Genomic DNA, 23949 nt, shown 5'->3' with positions numbered 1-23949 from the left:
TCTGTGTGAGAATGTCAGTCTGTCAATCTGTGAGTGTCAATCTGTGAGTGTCAGTCTGTGTGAGTGTCAGTCTGTGTGAGTGTCAGTCTGTGTAAGAGTGTCAGTCTGTGTGAGTGCCAGTTTTTCAGTCTGTATGAGAGTGTCAGTCTATGTGAGAGTGTCACTCAATGTGAGAGTCTCAGTCTGTGTGCAAGTGTCAGACTACGTGAGCGTTTCAATCTGTGTGTTAATCTGTCAGTCTGTGTGAGTGCATCAGTCTGTGTGAGTGTCAGTTTGTCGGTCTGTGTGAGTGTCAGTCTGTCAGCCTGTGTGTATCAGTTTATTAGTGTGTGTTAGAGTGTCTATGTGAGTGGCAGTCTGTCAGTCTGTGTGAGAGTGTCAGTCTGTGTGAGTGTCAGTCTGTCAGTCTGTTTGAGAGTGTCAGTCTATGTGAGTGTCAGTCTGTGTGAGAGTGTCAGTCTATGTGAGAGTCAGTCTGTCAGCCTGCGTGGGAATGTCAGTCTGTGTGAGTGTCAGTTTATCGAACTGTGTGAGAGTGTAAGTCTGTGTGAGTATTGGTCTGTCAGTCTATGTGAGTGTCAGTCTGTGTGAGAGTGTTTGTCTGTTTGAGTGTCAGTTTGTCAGTCTGTGAGAGTGTCAGTCTGTCAGTTTGTATGAGTATCAAACTGTGTGACAGTGTCAGTCTGTCTGTCAGTCTGTGTGAGTGTCAGTTTGTCGAACTGTGTGAGAGTGTCAGTCTGTGTGAGTGCGTCAGTCTGTCGGTTTGTATGAGTGTCAATCTGCATGAGAATGTCAGTCTGTCAGTCTGTGTGAGAGTGTCAGTCTGTGTGAGTGTCAGGTTGTCAGTCTGTGTGAGAGTGTCAGTCTGTGTGAGTGTCAGTTTGTCAGTCTATATGAGTGTCAGTTTGTCAGTCTGTGTGAGAGTGTCAGTCTGTCAATCTGTGTGAGACTGTCAGTCTGTGTGAGTATCAGTCTGTGTGAGTGTCAGCTTGTCAGCCTGTGTAAGAGTGTCAGTCTGTGTGAGTGCGTCAGTCTGTCAGTTTGTATGAGTGTCAATCTGCGTGAGAATGTCAGTCTGTGTGTCAGTCTGTCAGTCTGTGTGAGAGTGTCAGTCTGTGTGAGTGTCAGTTTGTCAGCCTGTGTGAGAGTGTCAGTCTGTGTGAGTATCAGTCTGTCAGTCTATATGAGTGTCAGTTTGTCAATCTATGTGAGAGTGTTAGTCTGTCAGTCTGTGTGAGACTGTCAGTCTGTGTGAGTATCAGTCTATGTGTGTCAGTTTGTAAGTCTGTGTGAGTGTGTCAGTCTGTGAGTGTCAGTCTGTGTGTCAGTCTATCAGTCTGTGTGAGAGTGTCAGTCTATGTGAGTGTCAGTCTGTCAATCTGTGTCAGTGTCAGTCTGTATAGAGTGTCAGTCTATGTGCGAGTGTCAGTCCGTGTGAGTGTCAGTCTATGTGAGTGCCAGTCTGTCAGTTTGTGTGAGAGTGTCAGTCTGTGTGAGTGTCAAGTTGTCAGTCTATGTGTGAGTGTCAGTCTGTGTGAGTGTCAGTTTTTCAATCAGTGTGAGTGTCAGTCTATCAGTTTGTGTGAGAGTGTCAATCTATGTTAGTGTCAGTCTGTCAATCTGTGTCAGTGTCACTCTGTATAGAGTGTCAGTCTGTGTGTGTCAGGTTTTCAGTCTATGTGCGAGTGTCAGTCTATGAGAGTGTCAGTCCGTGTGAGTGTCAGTCTATGTGAGTGCCAGTCTGTCAGTTTGTGTGAGAGTGTCAGTCTGTGTGAGTGTCAGGTTGTCAGTCTATGTGTGAGTGTTAGTCTGTGTGAGTGTCAGTTTTTCAATCAGTGTGAGTGTCAGTCTATCAGTTTGTGTGAGAGTGTCAGTCTGTGTGAGTGTTAGTTTTTCAGTCAGTGTGTCAGTCTATCAGTATGTGTCAGAGTGTCAGACTGTGAGTGTCAGTTTGTCAGTCTGTGTGAGAGTGTCAGTCTGAGTGTCAGTGTGAGAACATTAGTCTGTGAGCCAAGTATGTTCTGCTTTTTCATCAGGTGTTTTGCTAATAGTATCTTTATTCAGAATCTTGAGTGCCGTAGGTGCTTGACATATTCAGATCCTCTTTTGCTACTGATCATATCCATTTAATCAACAACTGGAAGAGATTCCCTTTCCTAACGCTCACTGCTACAGAAGGGTGGGAGAGAGAAAAAAAAGCAAGAGGGCTCAGAAAGGGCAGCAAAAGAGGGAAGGAGAGGACGAGATAGAGAGAGGAAGGGAGATAGAGAAAGAGAAAATGTGTGAGAAAAAGAGGGAGGAGGAGTGAGAAAGAGAGAGAGAGGGAGATAAAGGAAAGCAGCACAGTGGGTGAGTTGGAAAAAGAGGAGTAGGCGAATGAGGGAGGGAATGGAAAAAGAGTATGGGGAGCGCAGGAGGAGGAAGGGCCAATGGGAAGCTCAGGGAGAGGGTTAGAAGAAGGTAAGGGATTTGGAGTGGGGAGAGAAGGGGGAGAATTGAAAGGGAAGAAGGGAGATGTTTACCTCTGGCAGATGACTTGTGGTTAATGCTTGGGAGAGGGAACTCGTGCTGATTTTCTCTCACTCTCTCATTCAATATTAGGCCAAGGCTGAGCTCAGTTTCCTCTGTACACAAATCCAGAAATCGTCATGACTGTCTCATTGAGAAATAGCATATTGGCAAAGTGTATGAAGGTTATTGAACTACTGCCTGGTTTTCTTGGTGAGCTCTTTTTACAGCAACATCCCAGATATGCAGCTGACTGTAACTTGTCAAAACCAGCCAGACCCTGGAGTGAGTTGTAGCTCAGAGGTCTGGACCACCAACAAACCTCAGAACCAAAAGCGTGTTGATGAGGCCCCTCTGCCTCTTCACACTTACCCATGTGTGGAATTTCCAAGAGTGTAGTTGGGTGGCCATGGAGGTGTGGCTACCCCATCACGCTATTTGAAAGCTTATATTTTCAAATAAATCTGTTGTACTATAACCTCGTGTCATGTGACTTCTGACTTTGCCCGTCGAGCCTGGCCTTGCAGTAAAGGACTTCAAGTTCCTGATAGTCTTACCCCAGGTTTTCCCACATTCAACGGCCGGAGAAAGTGGGTGGATCACTGGCCAATGGTGGAGAAAGTGGGTGGATCACTGGCCAATGGCTGGAGAAAGTGGGTGGATCACTGGCCAACGGCCGGAGAAAGTGGGTGGATCACTGGCCAACGGCCGGAGAAAGTGGGTGGATCACTGGCCAATGGCTGGAGAAAGTGGGTGGATCACTGGCCAATGGTGGAGAAAACCTGGCAATTGCAGCGTCTCACAGCACAAGCTGCCATCCTGGTTTGAGTTCCCTATCAATCGTTCTTGTTGCTGCTATCACTGTCCCTTTGCAACCAACAAGCCCGAGTTACTGGGTATTGATTAAATTATTGTGCTGTTGGGTTGGAGTAGCTGCAATAACTCTCAAAAGTGGCGAGCTATAAAAGACTCTAACTTTATTCTAACATATTTACAGTTATGAGAATTCATCTTGACACTAGCTCTTTCCCATGTTGCTTCCTCCCAGACTCTCACATCACATGAGTATATGTTCCTGTTTTCTATAACACCACAGTCTATTACAGTGACACCTTTATAAGACTAAGTCTAACACAGTCCTTTGTAAACACACACAAATCAGGAACAGGACTAGGCTACACGCCTTGTCTGCCAGACAATGCAGGTCTGATTACTCCACATTCCTTCCCTGATCATTTTTATTCCCCCTTGCTATCTGCCCTAAAACTATCCAAGGACTCAGCTTCTTGAGGAAGACTCAGCATCATCAGAGAGAAAAAGAAATTCCCCTTGTCTCTGTCTTAAATGGACAAGATCTTATTTTGATATGGACGCTCCCCCCCCCCCCCCCCCCCCCCCCCCCCCCCCCGCCACCCAGTTGAATGGAATTGAATTAGCTTCGTTGTCACGCGTACTCAAATGAGCACAGTGAAAAGTTTACAAATCATCACTGACAATCCCCACCTTAGGTACAAAGGTATCTCAGTACAGATCTTCAGTACAAGTTCTTAGGGAAAAAAGAAGAAAAAAAATAAATAAAAAGTTCAGCATTACAGTTCATGGGAATAAATTAGAAAATGGAGAAATAACAAATTCAGAACAACAGTCCTTCCAATCCAGCCCTCACTGGCTGCCAGCCTCCAGTCCATGCTGGGCTTTACCTTGAGGCTGGGAGATTGCTCTGAGACCACAGTATGCTGAAAGGCTCCCTCAGGCCGTGAAACACCACCATTTCCCCATTGGAGGAAATCTCTTTATCTGCCCTATCAAGATCCCTCAGTGATCTTCTATGTTTCAATCAAGTCACCTACTCCTCCTCAAGCTGAGCTGGCCTATGTTATTCTACATTAATCAGAGCGGCACAGTGGCTCAGAGGTTAACTTTGCTGCCTCACAGCACCAGGGACCCCTGCTCAGTTCCAGCCTTAGATGATTACCTGAGTGGAGTTTGCACATTCTCCCCATGTCTGCGTGGATTTCCTCCAGTGCTCCGGTTTCCTCCCACAGTCCAAAAGATGTGCAGGTTAGGTAGATTGGCCATGCTAAATTGCCTATAGTATCCAGAGATGTGTAGGTTCGGTGGATTAGTCAGGGGAAATGCAGGGTTGCAGGGATAGGGGAATGGGGTGAGTCTGGGTGGGATGTTCTTCAAAGGGTCAGTCTGGATTTGTTGGGCCAAATGGGCTGTTCCCTCACTGTTGGGAATCTTTGTGAGGTTGATTAGAGTGTCACCAGTGCTCTCAGAGAACGATTGATTGAGATGGGAAATAATAGCAAGGCAAAATAGGGGTTCAGTTTGCTCAGTCAGCTGGATGACTGGTTTGTATTGCAGTGACACTGACAGCATGGCTTCAATTCCAACATCAGCTGAGGTTACCATTATACTTGCACCCTCTCCGCTCTACCTTAGGCTTGGTGATCCTCAGGTTAAACCAGCACCAATATTCTCTCAAATGGGATTATGGTGACTATTTAAGACAGAAAGTAGTTAATGCTTTGGAACACAATTCATGAGCGTGCACTGTATGTAAGGAAATGCACTGAGCCAGACAATACCTCCACTCCAGGATTAAAGCCCACACTGAAGTCTCGGTGCAGTGACTGAATAACACTTGTATAGGAAGCATTTTAAAGGGGTTCTCATGTTTGGGGTGGAGCATATTTCTGTTCATCCCTCACTCCCTAAACAGAGGAACAGAAGTAGGCCATTCAACCTCTCAAATCTAGCCCATAATTCAATGACATCATGGTTGATCATGGCTACTCCATATGCCTTTGGTCCATATCCCTTAATACTGATTTCTTAAAAATGAACATCTATCTCAGACTTAAAATTAACAATGGATCCAGCATCAACTGTGTTTGTGAACATCTCTCCTGAATGGTCTAACCCTAATTGTCAGGCGGTGGAAGCAGAGTCATTAGGGGCATTTAAGTGACTGCACATGGATAGCAGTGTGTTGAGGGGTGCGTAGGTTAAGTTATTTTATTTTACATTAGGATTAACCCTCAGCACAACATCATGGGCCAAAGGGCCTTTACAGTGTTATCATCTATGTTCTATTGCCCCCTAGATCTAGAAGCCTTAACCAGTGGGAATAGTTTCTCTTATTGGCCCAGTGTATTCCTGGTGAGGAAGTTTCAGAAAGGTGAAGAATTCCACTAAGGTAAATGTGAAGTTCAGGAAGAGAAAAAATTCCAAGGCAATAAATTGAAAGATTAACAAGAATTACCCTTAAAGGGGCCAGGCAGAAAATGGATGAATAAAAATCTGTTTCGGCTTCACAAGTAAGGAGAGCTAGACACACAAAAAGAGGAGAAAGATGAGTACATATCTGCCTCAATGTCACTCACTCATCCCCAATGTCACTCCGAAAGCTCCATGTCACTCACTCACTCACTCCGTCAGCCCTTGTGGCACTCACTCACTCACTCAGCCCCCATGTCACTCACTCATCCCCAATGTCACTCCGTCAGCCCCATGTCACTCACTCACTCAGCCTCCATGTCACTCACTCAGACTCCATGTCACTCACTCACTCAGCCCCTATGTCACTCACTCACTCACTCAGCCCCCATGTCACTCACTCACTCACTCGCAGTATGCTAAGCGTCTTCTTGGCCACTCTATCTATATGTGACACAAATTTTGAAGAATTATGTACCTAGGTCTCTCTGTTTTCCCTTCTCCTTCAGCCACCAAGGATTCCAACATTACTTTGACTCCAGCTTATCCCTGACTGAGGACTGCTCCTGCAGATCATCTGCACTCGATTCAATCTGTAACTTCCTCAGAGTCTCTTGTGCTACATGGAGGTCGCACTGACTACTATAGACCTGGAATGCTGCTCCCCAGCCGACACAGCCTTGTTGATTCTTGCCATGAGATGCTCTTGTATTCTCAAATGTTCAGCTTTTTCAGTTGCTGACTATTTGCCTGTGGAATCTTATTCAAACTGTGGTTAAAGAATCTTGGGATCTCCACATCTGCAAGTGTTTGTTGTTGAGGCTAAATGGAGTCAATACTGCTGCTACCATATCGTAAGATCTGCATCATCAGTCGTCAGCTCACCATGTTGTATTGAGCTCACCATGTTGTATTGAGCTCACCATGTTGTATCGAGCTGATTGTGTTGTATTGAGCTCACCATGTTGTATTGAGCTCACCATGTTGTATTGAGCTCACCATGTTGTATCGAGCTCACCATGTTGTATCGAGCTCACCATGTTGTATCGAGCTCACCATGTTGTATCGAGCTCACCATGTTGTATTGAGCTCACCATGTTGTATCGAGCTGATCGTGTTGTATTGAGCTCACCATGTTGTATTGAGCTCACCATGTTGTATTGAGCTCACCATGTTGTATCGAGCTGATCGTGTTGTATTGAGGTATCTGGTAGACTTGCTGCCACTGTCCTCTTTCCTAGTATGGCCAGTTGTGGAAGAGAGCACCATCTAGTGGTGTAATGAGAAGTCTGAAACAAGGTGCATTTTAGATTAGATTACTTACGTTGTGGAAACAGGCCCTTTGGCCCAACAAGTCCACACCGACCCGCCAAAGACCAACCCACCCAGACCCATTCACCCCTTCACCTAACACTATGGGCAATTTAGCATGGCCAATTCACCGAACCTGCACATTTTTTGGACTGTGGGAAGAAACCGGAGCACCCGGAGGAAACCCACTAAGACACGGGGAGAATGTGCAAACTCCACACAGACAGTTGTCTGAGGTGGGAATTGAACCCGGGTCTCTGGTGCTGTGAGGCAGCAGTACTAACCACTGAGCCACCATGCTGCATGATAGCAGCTAGGTCCAAGTTACATTGTCCTGACAGATACCATTACAGAAGCTGCTAGGAACACTTTGAAGTTAGGTCCTCCTCAAGGTCCAAAGCATGATTCCGTACAACATTGTCATATGGGAAGGTTAATGTCCTCCTTCGCATTAACCCTTATATCGTTATGCAGCACAACATAATCATAATGGCAAGAATAGCCTCTTCAGTGCTATGTAATTCTTTAATTCTAACTGGATTTCCTTCATTCATCATGTTAAAGCAAATCTGCTTACCTACAGATAGTCAAAAAAAGTCCCATCACAATTTCGATTTATTCACTTATGGGATGAGGGTGTCACTGGCTGGGTCAGTATTTATTGCCTGTCCCTAGTTGCCTTTGAGCAACCTTCTTGAACCACTGCAATCCACCTGCTGTCGGCTCCACTCTCCAGCAGGAAAGTATTCCAGCACTTTGATCCAGTGACATTAAAAGAACGACGATATATTTCCAAGCCAGGGTAGTGAGAGGCTGAGGGGGCTGTAGTGAGCCCACAGGTGACAGTGTTTGAAGTGACAGGTATTCACTATCTTGACCAAAGGTAACCCAAATCAGCTTTCCTGGATTTTCATCCCATTGCTGTCAATGGGATGCTGCTGAACATGAACCCCCTGGGTATGCCCACTGCACTTTCTGAGTGATGCAGATGCTGGTTCAATACAGACCTTTCTTTCTAAGGCATGAAGCGGTGACATATAACACAGATCAGAATCACTCCTACCCACCTCCTCCTGCCTTCACCTTCAGCTGGAGCAGTTGAGAAATGTCTGGCCGCACACATGGAATGGTGAAGAGCAAAGAGAGAGAGAGAGAGAGAAAATCAGAACTCTCTGGAACTGCAAAGATTAAAAATAAATCATTGAAGATTATAATAATGTCCAATTTGGTAAATTAGTAGTCCAGATGGATCCATCCAAGTGAAGCAAATCCTCTGCGTTTGTTGGTTACAGCTGTCTCCTTTCACTGCATGGCCCCTTCAAAATTGATGCGCAGTCCATGTTCAAACACAGCAAGGTCTGAACAATATTCACTTTGTCCTAATAAGTAGCAAGTAACACAAATGCCAGGCATTTCCAATAAGAGACAATCAAACCATTGCCCCTTGAGATTCAATGGTGTTACCATCACTGAATCCCCCACTATCAACATACTTGGGGTTATTGTTTACTAGAAATGCAACTGAAGTCATTATTGAAATACAACAGCTACAAGAGCAGGTCAGAGGCTAGGAATACTGTGGCCCCCAGATTCCCCAAAGCCTGTCCACCACCTAGACAGCACAGCTCAGGATTGTGATGGAATGCTCCTTGCTTTTCTAGGTGGGTGCAGTTCCAACAATGCTCAAGAAGCTCAATCCCATCCAAGTCAAAGCAGCCCATTTTATTGACATAGCATTCACAAGCATCGACTCCCTCCATCACAGACACTCAATAGCAGCAGTGTGTACTACCGACAAGACTGCAGAAATTCACCAAAGATCCTTAGACAGCACCTTCCAAATTCACAACTACTTCAATCTGGAAGAACAAAGGCAGTAGATATGTGGGAACACCATCTGCTGCAAGTTCCCCTCCAAGCCACTTGCCATCCTAACTTGGAAATAGATCACCATTCCTTCGCTGTTGCCGGGTCAAACTCCTGGAATTCCCTCCCTAAGGGCATCATGGGTCAACCCACAGCAGGTGGACTGTGGTGATTCAAGAAGGCAACTGACCACCACCTTCTCAAGGGAAACTAGGGAGGGGCAGTAAATGCTGGCCCAGTCAGCGATGTGAATATCCCACAAGTGAATAAAAAAGTGAGCATTACGAAGGGAATGTTTCTTGTGCCTAACCTGGTTTCTTTGTGTATCCCCTGTCCCAGGTAGCTGTATGCCATGGCTCTGTATTCCTGTTATTCTGGTTATTCTGAAAGCTCTTTGATTCAATCTTGTCTGTTCCGCTCAATCCTTCCATTTGGGCCTGACCAGTGCTCCACACAATAACAATTTACCTCTCCTTCCATTTCTCATTCTCTGTAACTTCACATCCTGTGCATTTTCTTGACACGTTCAGACTTGGCTCAGTGCCTGGATGGTTTAATATACTGGGAGACAGATCGCTTTCTTTATCCAACTTCATCAGTACTTTTACATGAATCCAATATTCCTCCCCCTCATTGTATATTTCTAACTGTATAACCTTTCATTTAACTTGTACTTGTCAAATACTGACCTGCTGTATGTTCCCTTGGATTATTTAATAGCACAGCATAGAAACAGTTACATTCTACATGTAACCCTGTGCTGTCCCTGTCCTGGGAGTGTTTGATGTGGACATCATAGAGTGGGCTTTATTCTGTATCTAGCCCATTCTGTCCCTATCCTGGAAATGTTTGAAGGGTACAGTGTTGAAAGAGCTTTCTGTTTGTTTTTAGTTGAAAAGAGTAGAAGTAGCCTTATTCTGTCTTAGAGTCATACAACACGGAAAAAGACCCTTCGGTCCAACTCATTTGCACTGACCAGACATTTCAATCTGACCTCAGCCCATTTGCCAGCATTTGATTCATATTCTTCGACACCCATCCTATTCATATACCATCCAAATGTTTTTTTAAATGTTGTAATTCTACCAGCTTTCATCACTTCCTCTGGCAGCTCATTCCATACATTTACCACCCACTGTGTGAAAAAGTTAGCCCTCAGGTCCTTTTTAAATCTTTCCCTTCTCACTTTAAACCTGTGCAGTCTAGTTTTGGGCTCCCCTATCTTTGGAATAAGACAGTGGCTGTTTATCCTATATATGACTTTCATTGTTTTATAACCCTCTATAAAGTCACCCCTCAGTTTCCGATGCTCCAGGGAAACTAACCCCAATCTATTCAGCCTCTCCCTCTCGGTCAAATCATCCAACTCCAGCAACATCCTTGTAAATCTTCTCTGAACCTTTTCAAGTTTAACAACATCCTTTCTATGAAAGGGCCCCGAGATTGTTTGGTGGGGACAGTGTAGGGAGAGGTTTACTCTGTATCTAACCCCATGCTGCCCCTGTCCTAAACATCACTGTTTGATGAGGATAATGTAGAGGTAGTGTTACTGTCAGTTTAGGAATGATGAGAGAACTTCACTTCCAGATTAAAAGAATAGAGAAAATTTTAATCTATGCCTAATCTTGTGCTGTATCTGTCCTGGGAATGTCTGATGGGGACATTGTGGGTGGTTATTTAATGAAATTTCTAACCCCATACTGAACATGGCCTGAGCATTTGAAAAGTGTAGTGGAGGGGAAGCTTTCCTCTGTATCTGCCTGAATGCTCTGACTGTTTGATGGGGACATTGTTAAAAGAGCTTTCACTTTAAAAGAGTAGATTGAGATTTATTCTGTATCTCATCCTGTGCTTTATTTTATTCACTCATGGGGCCTGGGCATTGCTGGCTAGACCAGCATTTATTGCCCATTCCTAATTGTCCAGAGGGCAGTTAAGAGTCAACCACATTGCTGTGGGTCTGGAGTTACAGGTAGGCCAGACCAAGTAAGGATGGCAGTTTCCTTCTCTAAAGGACATTAGTGAACCAAGTGGGTTTTTCCAACAGTTGGCAATGGATTCAGGCATCGTCAGACTCTTAATTCCAGATTTTTATTGAATACATATTTTACCATCTACTGTGGTAGGATTTGAACAGGGGTGCCCAGAACATAAAGTAAGTCTTATAGAATCCCTACAGTGTGGAAACAGGCCCTTCGGCCCAACAAGTCCACACCAACACTCCAAAGAGTAACACACCCAGACCAACTAATGCACCTAACCTACACACCCCTGAACACGATAGGCAATTTAGCATGGCCAATTCACCTAAACTGCACATGTTTGGATTGTGGGAGAAAACCAGAGCAAATCCATATAGACACAGGGAGAATGTGCAAACTCCACACAGACACTTGCTCAAGGGGGGAGTCAAACCCACGTCCCTGGCGCTGTGAGGCAGCAGTGTTAACTACTGAGCTAACGTAAAGGCTGGAAGCACCTGGTATTCTCAGGCAGTCTCCCATCCAATTACTAACCAGGTCTAAGTCTGCTTAACTTCTCAAGATCAGACATTTTCAGACTAGCATGGCCACCTCTAGATTAGCAGTCCAGCTATAATACAATTGGGCCATCACCTCCACCTGCCAGTGTCGAGGGAACTTTACTTTCAGTTTAAAAGAGTCAAGAGACATTTACTTTTTAAAAGAGTAGAGGAAGCAGTACTTTCATTTTAAAGGAGAAGTGGAACATTTGTATCTAACGCGATGCTGTACCTATCCTGGAAATGCTTGATGGGATGGTGTAGAGGGAACTTTACTTCCAGTTTAAAAGTGTAGACGGAACTGTATTCTGTACCAAACTCTTGTGGTCCTTGTCTTGGAACTGTTTAATGGGGACTGCGTAGAGGAAGCTTTGCTTGGTATCTAACTCCATGCTGTCCCTGTTCTGGGAGTGTCAGTTGGGGACAGTGGAGAGATAGCTTTACATTCGGTTTAAAAGAGTACAGGGAGTTTTACTTTTGCTTCAAAAAGTTGGGAGACTTTACTCTGTGTGGGTCCTGGGCGTATGTGAAACCTGTATTCTGTACTGTCCAATTTTAAAACACAATGCCTAAAGTATAAAAGCAGGCTTGTATTTTAAAGACGCTCATTTTCTTTTGCATGCATCTCATTAATATCAGAAACACCCAGACTTGTCGAGAACAACTCAAACTTTTTTCGAACAATAAGAAACGGTAAATATCCTCACAGTCAGTGGGATGCAAGCTGCCTGAGTGGATCAAGGCAAGCAATATGAAGAAGCTTTGGATTGTCAGTAAGCCCAACCAATGTAATAGCAAAGTAAAGCACGTGCTAGGGTATAGGTGCACTCTGAGAGATGATGCTAAAACTCTGAAATGCCTCTTGTAGTTGCAGCCACCCAACATGTGAGGGCAGTGAAGATGAGGATCCCAGGATAGCTGAATGTATAAGACTATAGCTGGGGAATGGATGGGGTTATTGAACCCGTGAGCAGTCTGCAATAATGAGTAACACACTTGTGGGGCCTGTGTTATCTCAAGCCTCATGTTTTCAAGGTGTATGCATGTGCAAGTCATCTTTTTTTCTATGAGTTTTGGTCTACCATGCAAACAGCAGAGTGAAACTGTTTATTGAGCTGTGGGAGTCCTTTCCTTCCTTGGTGGCTGAACGTTGGGAGATGTTGTTCAATTAACAGACACAACACTTAGCTGAAATATTTTCTCCTAAAGTTGGTCCATAGGGTTATAGTAGAGTTGCCATAGTGACATTTCTGTGTTAGATGGCACATTGTTGGGAGTGGAAGTTTACAGCAAAACCCATTAACCAATTAAATGGGGAGCGGGGGAAGAGTTGACTTTCATTTTGCATCTGACATGGGTTTATGTGAGGAGAAAGCAGTGTGGGGATTGCCAAATATCACCCAGCAGGGATAGAAACCTGACAGCGTGAAAACAGGCCATTTGGCCCAACAAGTCCACACCAACTCTCTGGAGAGTAACCCACCAAGACCCATTCCCCTAACTAATGTACCTAACCTACACATCCCTGAACACTATGGGCAATTTAGCATGGCCAATCCACCCTAACCTGCACATCTTTGGATTATGGGAGGAAACCAGAGCAAGCCCACACAAACATGGGGAGAATGTGCAAATTCCATGCAGACAATTCCCCGAGGCTGGAATCGAACCTAGGTCTCTGGTGCTGTGAGGCAGCAATGCTAACCACTGAGCCACCAAACCACTGTTCACTGCTGAATTCAACACATGTCCAACTTTTAGAAATGTAACTGGCAGCAGAGGACTGAAGACCTACTGTCCAACCCACATGCCCCTGGGACTTCAGTCACCTTCTGCTTCATAAAAGCTAAAGCGTAGACTTTGGCAAAGACATGTGTGCCAGTTAAATTACAGAGTGAATATTCATATTTTTTTCTCAATTTGTTCATTCTTAAGCTGTGCATATTGCTAGAACGCAGCATTTAGTGTTGATTCATTTAAAAAGTTAACATGATGGTGAGCTGCATCCTTGAATCGCTGCAGCCTATGTGCTGTAAGTTGATTCATAATGCCATTAGAGAGGGAATTCCAGGATTTTGACTCAGCAACAGTGAAGGAACAGCAATATATTTTCAAGTCTGGGTGGTGAGTGGCTTGGAGGGGAACTTGTGATACCTTGTATCTGCTGCCCTTGTCCTTCTAGATGGTAGTAGCTATGGGTTGAGAAAATGCTGTTTACATTGCTACGTAGTACACGCTGCTGCCGTTGTGTGAGGTGATGGAGGGAGTGAACATTGAATGTGGTGGACAGGGTGACAATAAAGCAGACTGTTTTGTTCAGGATGATGTTGAATGAATCTGAGGTAGAGTTAGACAACCTGTGCAATTAGAGTTGAAGCATAGTTTCATTGTTTTACCTACACTATCTGCTCTGAAAAATGTCTCCTGCAATTAAACAGTAACTTCCCTTACATTCCTGCAAGCACTTTTTTGTTCTGGACAGAACCTAAGGTGCAAAGCAGCCTGGACAATATGTACTTCTTAAATCATGCAGTGGATAAAGCAATTTCTGGAGTGCAGAGGATTATGGGTCTTATTGCCACCATTACTGAGAATATTAGATATATGTATCAGGTCACTGATGGCAAGCAAGTGTGGGACAGGTGAATTGAAGCCATACAATGGAACCTTTTAGAATCGGCAACCTGAGTTCCGCACTGAGTAAACACCAGATGAAAAGAGATTGGACCAGAAGGCGACCATTCAGCACATTAAGTCTACTGTGCCATTCATAAGACTGTGGCTGACCTTCTACCTCAATGCAAATTTCCTGCCCACTGTCCATATCCCTTGAGAGACAACAACAACCTCTCCTGAAGATTATGGAGATGTGTGGGGATAGGTTTCAGCATCCTGTGTGGATCCTTTCCAAAGCTACAGTGCCTGCAGAAATCAACAATGAGGCCACCCCATGATGAGTGGAAATTTGAGGAATGATACTGAAAGGCTGGCACAATCTTTGGGGCTGTACCCTACAACAGGAAGCACCATCAAGAGGAGAAGGGTGACTCCAAAGTTTTCCTGGTGTACAGATTTAACATGGACAGTGAAATAACTGGATCTCTTTCCACTGACAATACTTCCAGAATGTTCCTTTGATTGGAGATTTATGTTCCTACAAAATGGCACCTTGCAAGGATGTAGCTACGCAGCAAGTCTCTGAATATATCCAGAGGATGCTATGAATGTGCCACATGTGAGACGTGATTTGAGAATTCAGATCTACAAGTTTTGGGAATAGATAGTGAGTGCACATGGTAGTTTGTGCTTAGGGCCCCTCTAACGTTTTACCTAAAAGCTGAGCATAGATATAAGAGAGAGGTGATGGCCCAGTAGTATTTTTGCTAGACTATTTAGTCCAGAAACTCAGCTAATGTTCTAGGGATCTGGGTTCAAATCCCACCACAGCAGATGGTGGTATTTGAATCCAATAAAACATCTAATTAAGAGCCTAATGATGAGCATAAACCAATTTTGATTGTCAGGAAAAACCATCTGGTTGTAAATGTCCTTCAGGGAAGGAAGGCTGCCATCCTCACCGAAATGTGACTCCAGATCCACAGAAATGTGTTGACCCTCAACTACCCTCTGAAAGGCTTAGCAAGCCACTCAATTGTAAATATCACTACAAAAGCTCAACAAAGAAATGAAACCAAATGCATCTCTTGGCATCGACCCAGGCACCTGAAAAGACATTTGCAGAAACAACACTGTCACCCTGCAAAATCCTCCTTAGTAACATCTGGGGGCCTAGTGTCAACATTAGGAGAGCTGTCTCACAGACTAGGCAAGCAACAATCTGACATAGTCATAATCCCAGAATCATACCTTACAGACAATGTCCCACCTGATGATCTCCATGGTGATCAATGCTTTGAGGAAGTGCTGAGGTTGGCTAGGGCTCAAAGTGTACTCTGGTGGGGGGGGGGGTGCGGATTTTAATGTCCACCAGAGTGGACTACAGTGGCTAGGCAGCAGCACTACTGTTCGAGTTAGTCTAGCTGCTAGTCTGGGTCTGTGGCAGGTGGTGAGGGAACTAACAAGAGGAAAAAACATACTTGAACTTATCCTTCTAATATGCTGACTGCAGATAGATCTGTCCATGACAGCATCAGAAAGATCAACCACTGTACAGTCCTTGTGGAGGTGAAGTCCTACCTTCACATCGAGAATAACATCCATCATGTTGTGTGGCACTATCACCGTGCTAAATGGGAAAGACTTTGAACAGATCTAGCAACTCAAAACTGGGCATCCATGGAGTTGCTGTGACCAACAACAGCAGCAGGCTTGTATTTCAGCACCTCATGGCCCAGCATATCTCCCATTCAACCGTTACCATTGAGCTGGGGATCAACCCAGGTTCAATAGAGAGTGCAGAGGGCATGCCAGGAGCAGCGCAAGACATACCTGAAGATGAGGTGCCAACCTGGTGAAGCTACCAAACAGGAGTACTTGCATACCAAACAGCATAAACAGCAAGTGATAGACAGAGCTAAGCGATCCCACAATAAATGGATCGGATCGAAGTTCTATAGTCATAACACATGCAGTCATAAATGGTGGTGGACAGTTAAAAACTCACTGGAGGAAGTGGTTCCACAAATATCCCCATCCTCAATGATGGGAGAGTCTGACAAATAAGTGGAAAATATAAGGCTGAAGCAGTGGAGACGGACATTGGACCCACATACCTGTCCCTCTTGTGTGGCTATATCCAGGTCTGAGTGTTTTTGGAGAAGGAGCCTGCAGTGTCAACGGAAAGTTTCAGACCTTTCACGATTGGTGGGCACCGCAGGGGCTGGTACACATCATCACCACTCAAAAATTACATTATAATTTAAAGTTAAGAAGTTTGTTTTGAAATGTCATTATCCTATTACAATATCCCTTAAAGGCTGTCAAACCTTAATTTGGTTTGATCTGGCTCTTTCGTTAGTTTGAAATAGAACATAGAACATAGAACGTAGAACTGTACAGCACAGAACAGGCCCTTCAGCCCACGATGTTGTGCTGACAATTGATCCTCATGTGAGGTAAACCTAATGTACGAACTCTCAAATTTCTGTGACCATATGCGTGTCCAGCAGTCTCTTAAATATCCAAAATGACCTCGCTTCCACAACTGCTGCTGGCCACGCATTCCATGCTCTCACAACTCTCTGTGTAAAGAACCCGCCGCTGACATCCCCTCTATACTTTCCTACAAACAGCTTAAAACTATGACCCCTCGTGTTAACAATATCTGCCCTGGGAAATAGTCTCTGGCTATCGATGCCTCTCATTATCTTGTATACCTCAATTAGGTCCCCTCTCTTCCTTCTTTTTTCCAATGAAAAAAGTCCAAGCTCAGTCAACCTTTCTTCATAAGATAAGCCCTCCATTCCAGGCAGCATCCTGGTAAACCTCTCTGAACCCTCTCCAAAGCATCCACATCTTTCCTATAATAGGGCAACCAGAACTGAACACAGTATTCCAAGTGCGGTCTAACCAAAGTTTTATAGAGCTGCAACAAGATCTCACGGCTCTTAAACTCAATCCCCCTGTTAAGGAAAGCCAAAACACCATATGCTTTCTTAACAACCCTGTCCACCTGGGCGGCAATTTTGAGGGATCTATGTACCTGCACACCAAGATCCCTCTGTTCCTCCACACTGCCAAGAATCCTGTCTTTAATCCTGTACTCAGCTTTCAAGTTTGACCTTCCCAAATGCATCACCTCGCATTTATCCAGGTTGAATTCCATCTGCCATCTCTCAACTCATTTCTATATCCTGCCAATGTCACACTGCAGCCTACAACAGTCCTCTATACTGTCAATGACACCTCCAACCTTTCTGTCGTCTGCAAACTTGCTGACCCATCCTTTAATTTCTGCATCCAAGTCATTAATAAAAATTACAAAGAGTAGAGGCCCAAGAACAGAGCCCTGTGGAACACCAGTCACTACTGACTTCCAAGCAGAATATTTTCCTTCCACTACCACTCACTGTCTTCTGTCGGCTAGCCAATTCTGTATCCAGACAAGTAAGTTCCCCTGTATCCCATTCCTCCTGACCTTCTGAACGAGCCTACCATGGGGAGCCTTATCAAATGCCTTACCGAAGTCCATATACACAACATCCACTGCTCGACCCTCATCAACTTGTCTAGTCACATCCTCAAAGAACTCGATAAGGTTTGTGAGGTATGACCTGCCCCTCACAAAGCCGTGCTGACTGCCTTTAATCAAGCCATGCTCTTCCAGATGATCATAAATCCTATCCCTCAGAATCCTTTCTAACACCTTGCAGACGACAGACATGAGACTTACTGGTTTGTAATTGCCGGGGATTTCCCTATTTCCTTTCTTGAAGAGAGGAATTACATTTGCCTCCCTCCAGTCCTCAGGTACGACTCCGGTGGAGACCGAGGATGCAAAGATCTTCGCAAGCGGTAAAGCAATCACATTCCTCGCTTCCCAAAACAGATGAGGACAAATCTGGTCTGGCCCAGGCAACTTGTCAATTTTAATGTTTGTCAAAATTTTCAACACATCAACTTCCTCAATCTCTATCCATTCCAGTATGCTTACCTGCTCCTCAATGGTTTCATTCACTACAAGGTCCTTTTCTTTAGTAAAGACAGAAGGAAAAAACTCATTTAGGGCTTCCCCTACCTTCTCAGACTCTATACACAAGTTCCCTATGCTATTCCTGATCGGCCCTACTCTCTCTTTGATCATTCTCTTATTCCTCACATACGTGTAAAATGCCTTTAGATTCTTCCTAATCCTTCCTGCCAAGCCTTTTTCGTGCCCCCTCCTGGCTCCCCTCAGACCAGTTCTGAGTTTCTTCCTTGCCTGCCTGTAATCCTCTAGAGCTGAGCAAGACCCTTGCTTTCTCCACCTTACATAAGCTGCCTTCTTTCTTTTAACGAGAAGCTCCTCCACTCTCGTCATCCAGGGTTCCTTTATCTTACCCCTTCTTGCCTGTCTCAGGGGAACACATTTGTGCATCGCTCGCAACAACTGTTCCTTAAACAGTCTCCACATGTCCATAGTGCCCTTTCCATGGAACAATTGCTCCAAGTCCATGCTTCCCAACGCATGTCTGATAGTATCATAGTTTCCTTTTCCCCAATTAAATGTCCTCCCATTGTGCCTGCTTCTCTCCTTCTCCATAGTTATGTAGAATGTCAGGCAGTTGTGATCACTATTCCCAAAATGCTCTCCCACCACAAGATCTGATACCTGCCCCGGCTCATTGCCGAGTACCAAATCCAAAATGGCCTCTCCCCTCGTCGGCGTGTCAACGTACTGAATTAGGAAACCCTTCTGAACACACCTTACAAAAACAGCTCCTTCCAAACCATCTGCTCGAAGGAGGTTCCAATCAATATTGGAAAAGTTAAAGTCACCCATTACAACAACCCTTCTCCAAAATCTGTCGACCTATGCTTTCTTCAATCTCCCTGCTGCTATTGGGGGACCTGTAGTAAACCCCTAATGAGGTGACTGCTCCCTTACTGTTCCTAATTTCCACCCATACTGACTGAGTAGACAGACCCTCCTTGACAATGGTAACTTCTGTAGCTGTGATACCCTCTCTGATTAGTAGTGCTACACCCCCTCCTCTTTCCCCCAGCCCCCCCCATTCTTTTTAAATGTTCTAAACCCTGGAACATCCAGCAACCATTCCTGCCCCTGAGAAACCCACGTCTCTGTTATGGCCACAACATCGTAGCACCAGGTACTGATCCATGCTCTAAGTTCATCACTTTTATTCCTAATACTCCTTGCATTAAAGCAAACACACTTTAACCGATCCCTTGGTTCTTTTCCAGGAAATTCCTTCCCACTGGCTGCGCTACCTCTAGGTAATAGGCATAAGAGCAACAACATTGCCGTTTTCTCATAACTACTTCCAAAAATTGGAAAACAAAGTACGGAGAGTGATGGAGTAGGAAACTGGGCAAATAGGTGGCAAGTGCAGTTCAACATATGAAAGATTGAATGTGTCAATAAAGAGATCTGATCTTCATTCCTCTAAACTCCAGAGACTATTGGCCTAAACTGCTCAATCGCTCTTCATAAGACAAGCCCCTTATTTCTGAAATCAATCTATTGAACTGCCTCCAGTAAAGCTATATCCCTCCTCAAGTAAGGGAACCAAAAATGAATGCAATACTCCAAGCGTGATCTCACTAATGCCTTGTACAGTTGCAGCAAAACTTCCCTACTTTAACACTCTATTTCTTTCACAAGTTAAAAGCATCTATTAAGCCTAAAGGCTAAGAAAACAAGAATTCATGACTCTGCATCAATCCACACGGCAGGACAATTACTTGTTGATCAAAAGTCTTTCTGAATCTCATTCACTCAGAATAAGAAACTGTTTGGTAATAGCTGAGCTTCCTCTGGCCAATTTACACGTTGTAAATCTGACTATGCCACTTTGAAGTCTTTGGTGGCATTTTAAAACGAAAGCTATTTAAGTGTGCGCCAATTAAACATTTTATTACTTTCAAATGCCATCCATTTACCAACCTATTCTGTCAGCAAGTAATGAGAGAAATTTATTTCAAGTGTATAATTTAACAATCCCTCACCTCCCTTGCGAATCAGTGCGTTTGAACTATAGGGCAGACTATCCAAACAGCCTGCATCAAATAATCCACTTCAAACTGAGGTAAAAGCCAATATCATCAACATTACGACTCAGTATGCGTTTGTGTTTCCACCCAGCTTATTCTCATGTTCTGTTCTGTTCAAGTATCCACTCATGGTGAGTGCTGAATAATCTCTAACATATTCAGGTAACTCGAGACAATCTCTTGTCGAGAGAGGGCAACGTAAGCTGATGTTGAGAATTCAGTGAAATTCACATGTAAATGCAAAATTTACATCTAGTTTTCTGAAAAACTGAAAAACTCACTCAGTTATACATCAGCCATGGCTTTGGAGGCACTAGCAGTGTTCACCAGCATAGTGAACACTGGGGTACAGTACTGGTGGGGACAGGTCTGTCTCTGTATAACACTGGGGGACAGTACTGGTGGGGGCAGGTCTGTCTCTGTATAACACTGGGGGACAGTACTGGTGGGGACAGGTCTGTCACTGTATACCACTGGGGTACAGTACTGGTGGGGACAGGTCTGTCTCTGTATAACACTGGGGTACAGTACTGGTGGGGGCAGGTCTGTCACTGTATAATACTGGGGTACAGTACAGGTGGGGACAGATCTGTCTCTGTATAACAGTGGGGTACAGTACTGGTGGGGACAGGTCTGTTGCTATATAACACTGGGGTACAATACTGGTGTGGACAGATTTGTCTCTGTGTAACACTGGGATACAGTACGGGTGGGGACAGGTCTGTCTCTAACAGTGGGGTACAGTACTGGTGGAGACAGGTCTGTCTCTGTGTAACCCTGGGGGACAGTACTGGTGGGGACAGGTCTGTCTCTGTATAACACTGGGGTACAGTACTGGTGGGGGCAGGTCTGTCACTGTATAATACTGGGGTACAGTACAGGTGGGGACAGATCTGTCTCTGTATAACAGTGGGGTACAGTACTGGTGGGGACAGGTCTGTTGCTGTATAACACTGGGGTACAATACTGGTGTGGACAGATTTGTCTCTGTGTAACACTGGGATACAGTACGGGTGGGGACAGGTCTGTCTCTAACAGTGGGGTACAGTACTGGTGGAGACAGGACTGTCTCTGTGTAACCCTGGGGGACAGTACTGGTGTGGACAGATCTGCTACTGTATAACTTAGGGGCACTGGTCTGGTGATGATACTATATTCCACAAGACGACTGAATTTATAATTGCTGGTGGTATGTCAGCATTGCTAGCCAACAGGAAGTCTGTAGAGTTTTTGTGTTCTTCACACTTTTATGTCATTTAAAGGGAAAACTCACATTGTCAGGAATGGGAGCCTGCCGTTTTTGTGTGAGGTACATCCTCTAACATGTTGACACTGAGTTCCTCGCAGGTAGAAATCTCAAAATCTCAGGAAGGAAGCAGATTTGGTTGACTGGGAGACAGTGAATGAAACCAGTCAATGTTAAGCCTGTGCTGCCTTGCTGAGGCAGAAGTTAATGAACATGAAGATGTTACAAGTTCTTCCAGGAGTAAATGAAAGTCAGTATCTAGTTGTTGAACAAGCTTAAATGTGTAAACTACCAAAGGGAATAGTAGGAAGCGTTTCCACTTCTACTCTTAAGAGTTTTTTTCTTATTCTCCAGTGATGTCTTCTCATGATTGAACTCACTTCATGAGTTAAGGCTGTCTCGAGTGAGCTGTGTTAGACTCCAAACCAGTCTGCCAGCTGTTTCTCAAGGGGAGAGATTTCAGGAGGAGGGAAGGAGTGTGCAGAGTGAAGTCAAATGGAAACTGGTAAAGCACAAAGGCTAAAAAGAGTAGTGATGACACTCTGGTTGCAATCTCTGAATTAATTAATTCTGCGCCAGGTCAGTGCTGAATCTTAAAGTATCCCACTTCCGGAATGTTCTGTTGCTGCATTGATTTGATTTGATTCAATTTATTGTTGACATATGTAACGAGATACAGTGAAAAGTTTTGTTTTGCATGCTATCCAGACAAATCATACCTTGCGTAAGTACATCAGGGCAATCAAACAGAAAGCAAAATATATTGTTACAGATACAGAGAAGGTGCATTGAAAGATCAACTCTAATATATGAGGGATCTATTCATAAGTCTGATAACAGTGGGGAAGAAGCTGGCTTGCAATCTGTTGGTACATGTTTTCAAACATTTGTATTTTCTGGAAGGGATGGAAGAAAGTATAACTGGGATGGGAGATTCTTTGATTATATTGGTTGCTATCCTGAGGCAGTGGGCAGTATAGATGGAGTCAATGGATAGAGGGCTGGTTTATGTGATCAACTGGGCTGTGTTTATGACTCTCAGTAGTTTCTTGCAGTCTTCAGAAGAACAGTTGCCAAACCATACTGCTGTGCATCCGGATAGGATGCTTTTCCTCTGTAAAAATTGTGGACATGGAGGAAGTGAGGACTGTGGATGCTAGAGATCAGAGTCAAAAAGTGTGGCGCTGGAAAAGCCCAGCCAGTCAGGCAGCATCTGAGGAGCAGGAGCGACAATGTTTCGAGCATAAGCTCTTCATCAGGAATAAGAAGAGCTTATGCTCAAAATGTCGACTCTCCTGCTTCTCGGAGGCTGTGTGATCGGCTGTGCTTATCCAGCAATGCACTTTTTGACAGTCATTATGGGCATGCCAAATGTTCTTAGCCTCCTGAGGAAGTCGAGATGTTGGTCTGCTTTCTTGACTGTAACGTCGACGTAGATGGACCAGCACCAGTCATTGTGCATTGTGTTTCCAAACCCCACATCTTATTTTCTGGTTCTAATCAAATGCTCTTGTTTGCGTGTGTCTTTGTTTTACTGCAGGGACCTTTTGCATCATCTCACTGTGTACCTGCGTCGCTGGAATTAACTTTGAACTCTCCCGCTACCCGAGATACCTGTACGGTCTCCCTGACGACATCAGTCATGGCTACGGCTGGTCCATGTTCTGCGCCTGGGGAGGTCTCGGGTTGACACTCATCGCTGGTTTCTTCTGCACGTTGGCACCGTCCGTCCAAACCGTCCCCAGGACGAGCTACCCGAAATCAAGACCGGAAAATGGCACAGTATGCTAAGAGCTGGAAGGAGCAACCCAACACTGAGGGAGATCAGCCCAAGAGTGTTGCTCAATCGGTGCCTGGCTTGATGGACCTTTGATGGCACAAGCTGGACAGCAAACCCTGAGCAATGTATAATTCATGACTTATATGTTAGTCTTATTTCTTTCAATGAAGAAGAACTTTATGTATATGCTGTATCTATACTGTTACATTCAATGGAGATGATCAAAAGTTGGACATCTTTGTTGTGCTGATGAATAGTTTCGATTAGTCAGGTTCACCATGGTGGATATGTCCCAAACTTACCCTGCTGTAGTGTACAGATTTCTCTTCCATTAAAATCCAGAACTCTGTGTGTCGGGAATACTTTCACAGATCATTTTCATACTGACTTGTGTGTGTGTGCGCGTATGTATGTATGTGTGTGTATGCGTGAGTGTGTGTGTGTTTTATTATCAGTGTATCTTGTGAAACTGTAATTTATTTTCTTCCCTGTGGAAATAAACTGTACTGGAATCTGAACTTGAACAGGGGCTGAAGTCTGCCTTGGTGACATACAATAATGTTCTTCACGCTGAGCTTTCTCTCTGCATTAAATTTCTCCATGTCTCCCAGTTGTTTGGAGGTATTGGTTTTGATTCACATTGTGCAACAGGTCAGGTCCCTTGTCCAGTTCCACAGTGTTGGACTTAGCAGGATAAGGTTCTCATTTACTCACAGAGCTGAATTTTAATTTCGTCTTGCCTACATACAATGACAGCTCTGTGCTGGTAATTATGTGCAACACCACTCTCCTGCCACTTTGTTTAATCTAACTCTTACA

General features: G+C 44.5%; 1 protein-coding gene across 1 annotated transcript in view; it reads left to right on the top strand.

The window, feature by feature from the left end:
- The window catches only part of LOC132824782 (transmembrane protein 178B), a 341382-nt gene extending 318241 nt beyond the window's left edge, over positions 1 to 23141 (top strand). Inside the window, exon 4 of the mRNA XM_060839516.1 lies at positions 22891 to 23141. Coding sequence (XP_060695499.1) covers positions 22891 to 23141 — 251 coding nt within the window. The remainder of the gene's footprint in view (positions 1 to 22890) is intronic.
- The last annotated feature ends 808 nt before the right edge of the window (positions 23142 to 23949 follow it).

Source organism: Hemiscyllium ocellatum, chromosome 19, assembly GCF_020745735.1.
Source record: "Hemiscyllium ocellatum isolate sHemOce1 chromosome 19, sHemOce1.pat.X.cur, whole genome shotgun sequence".
NCBI lineage: Eukaryota > Metazoa > Chordata > Chondrichthyes > Orectolobiformes > Hemiscylliidae > Hemiscyllium > Hemiscyllium ocellatum.
This window is presented reverse-complemented; position numbering and strand designations above follow the sequence as displayed.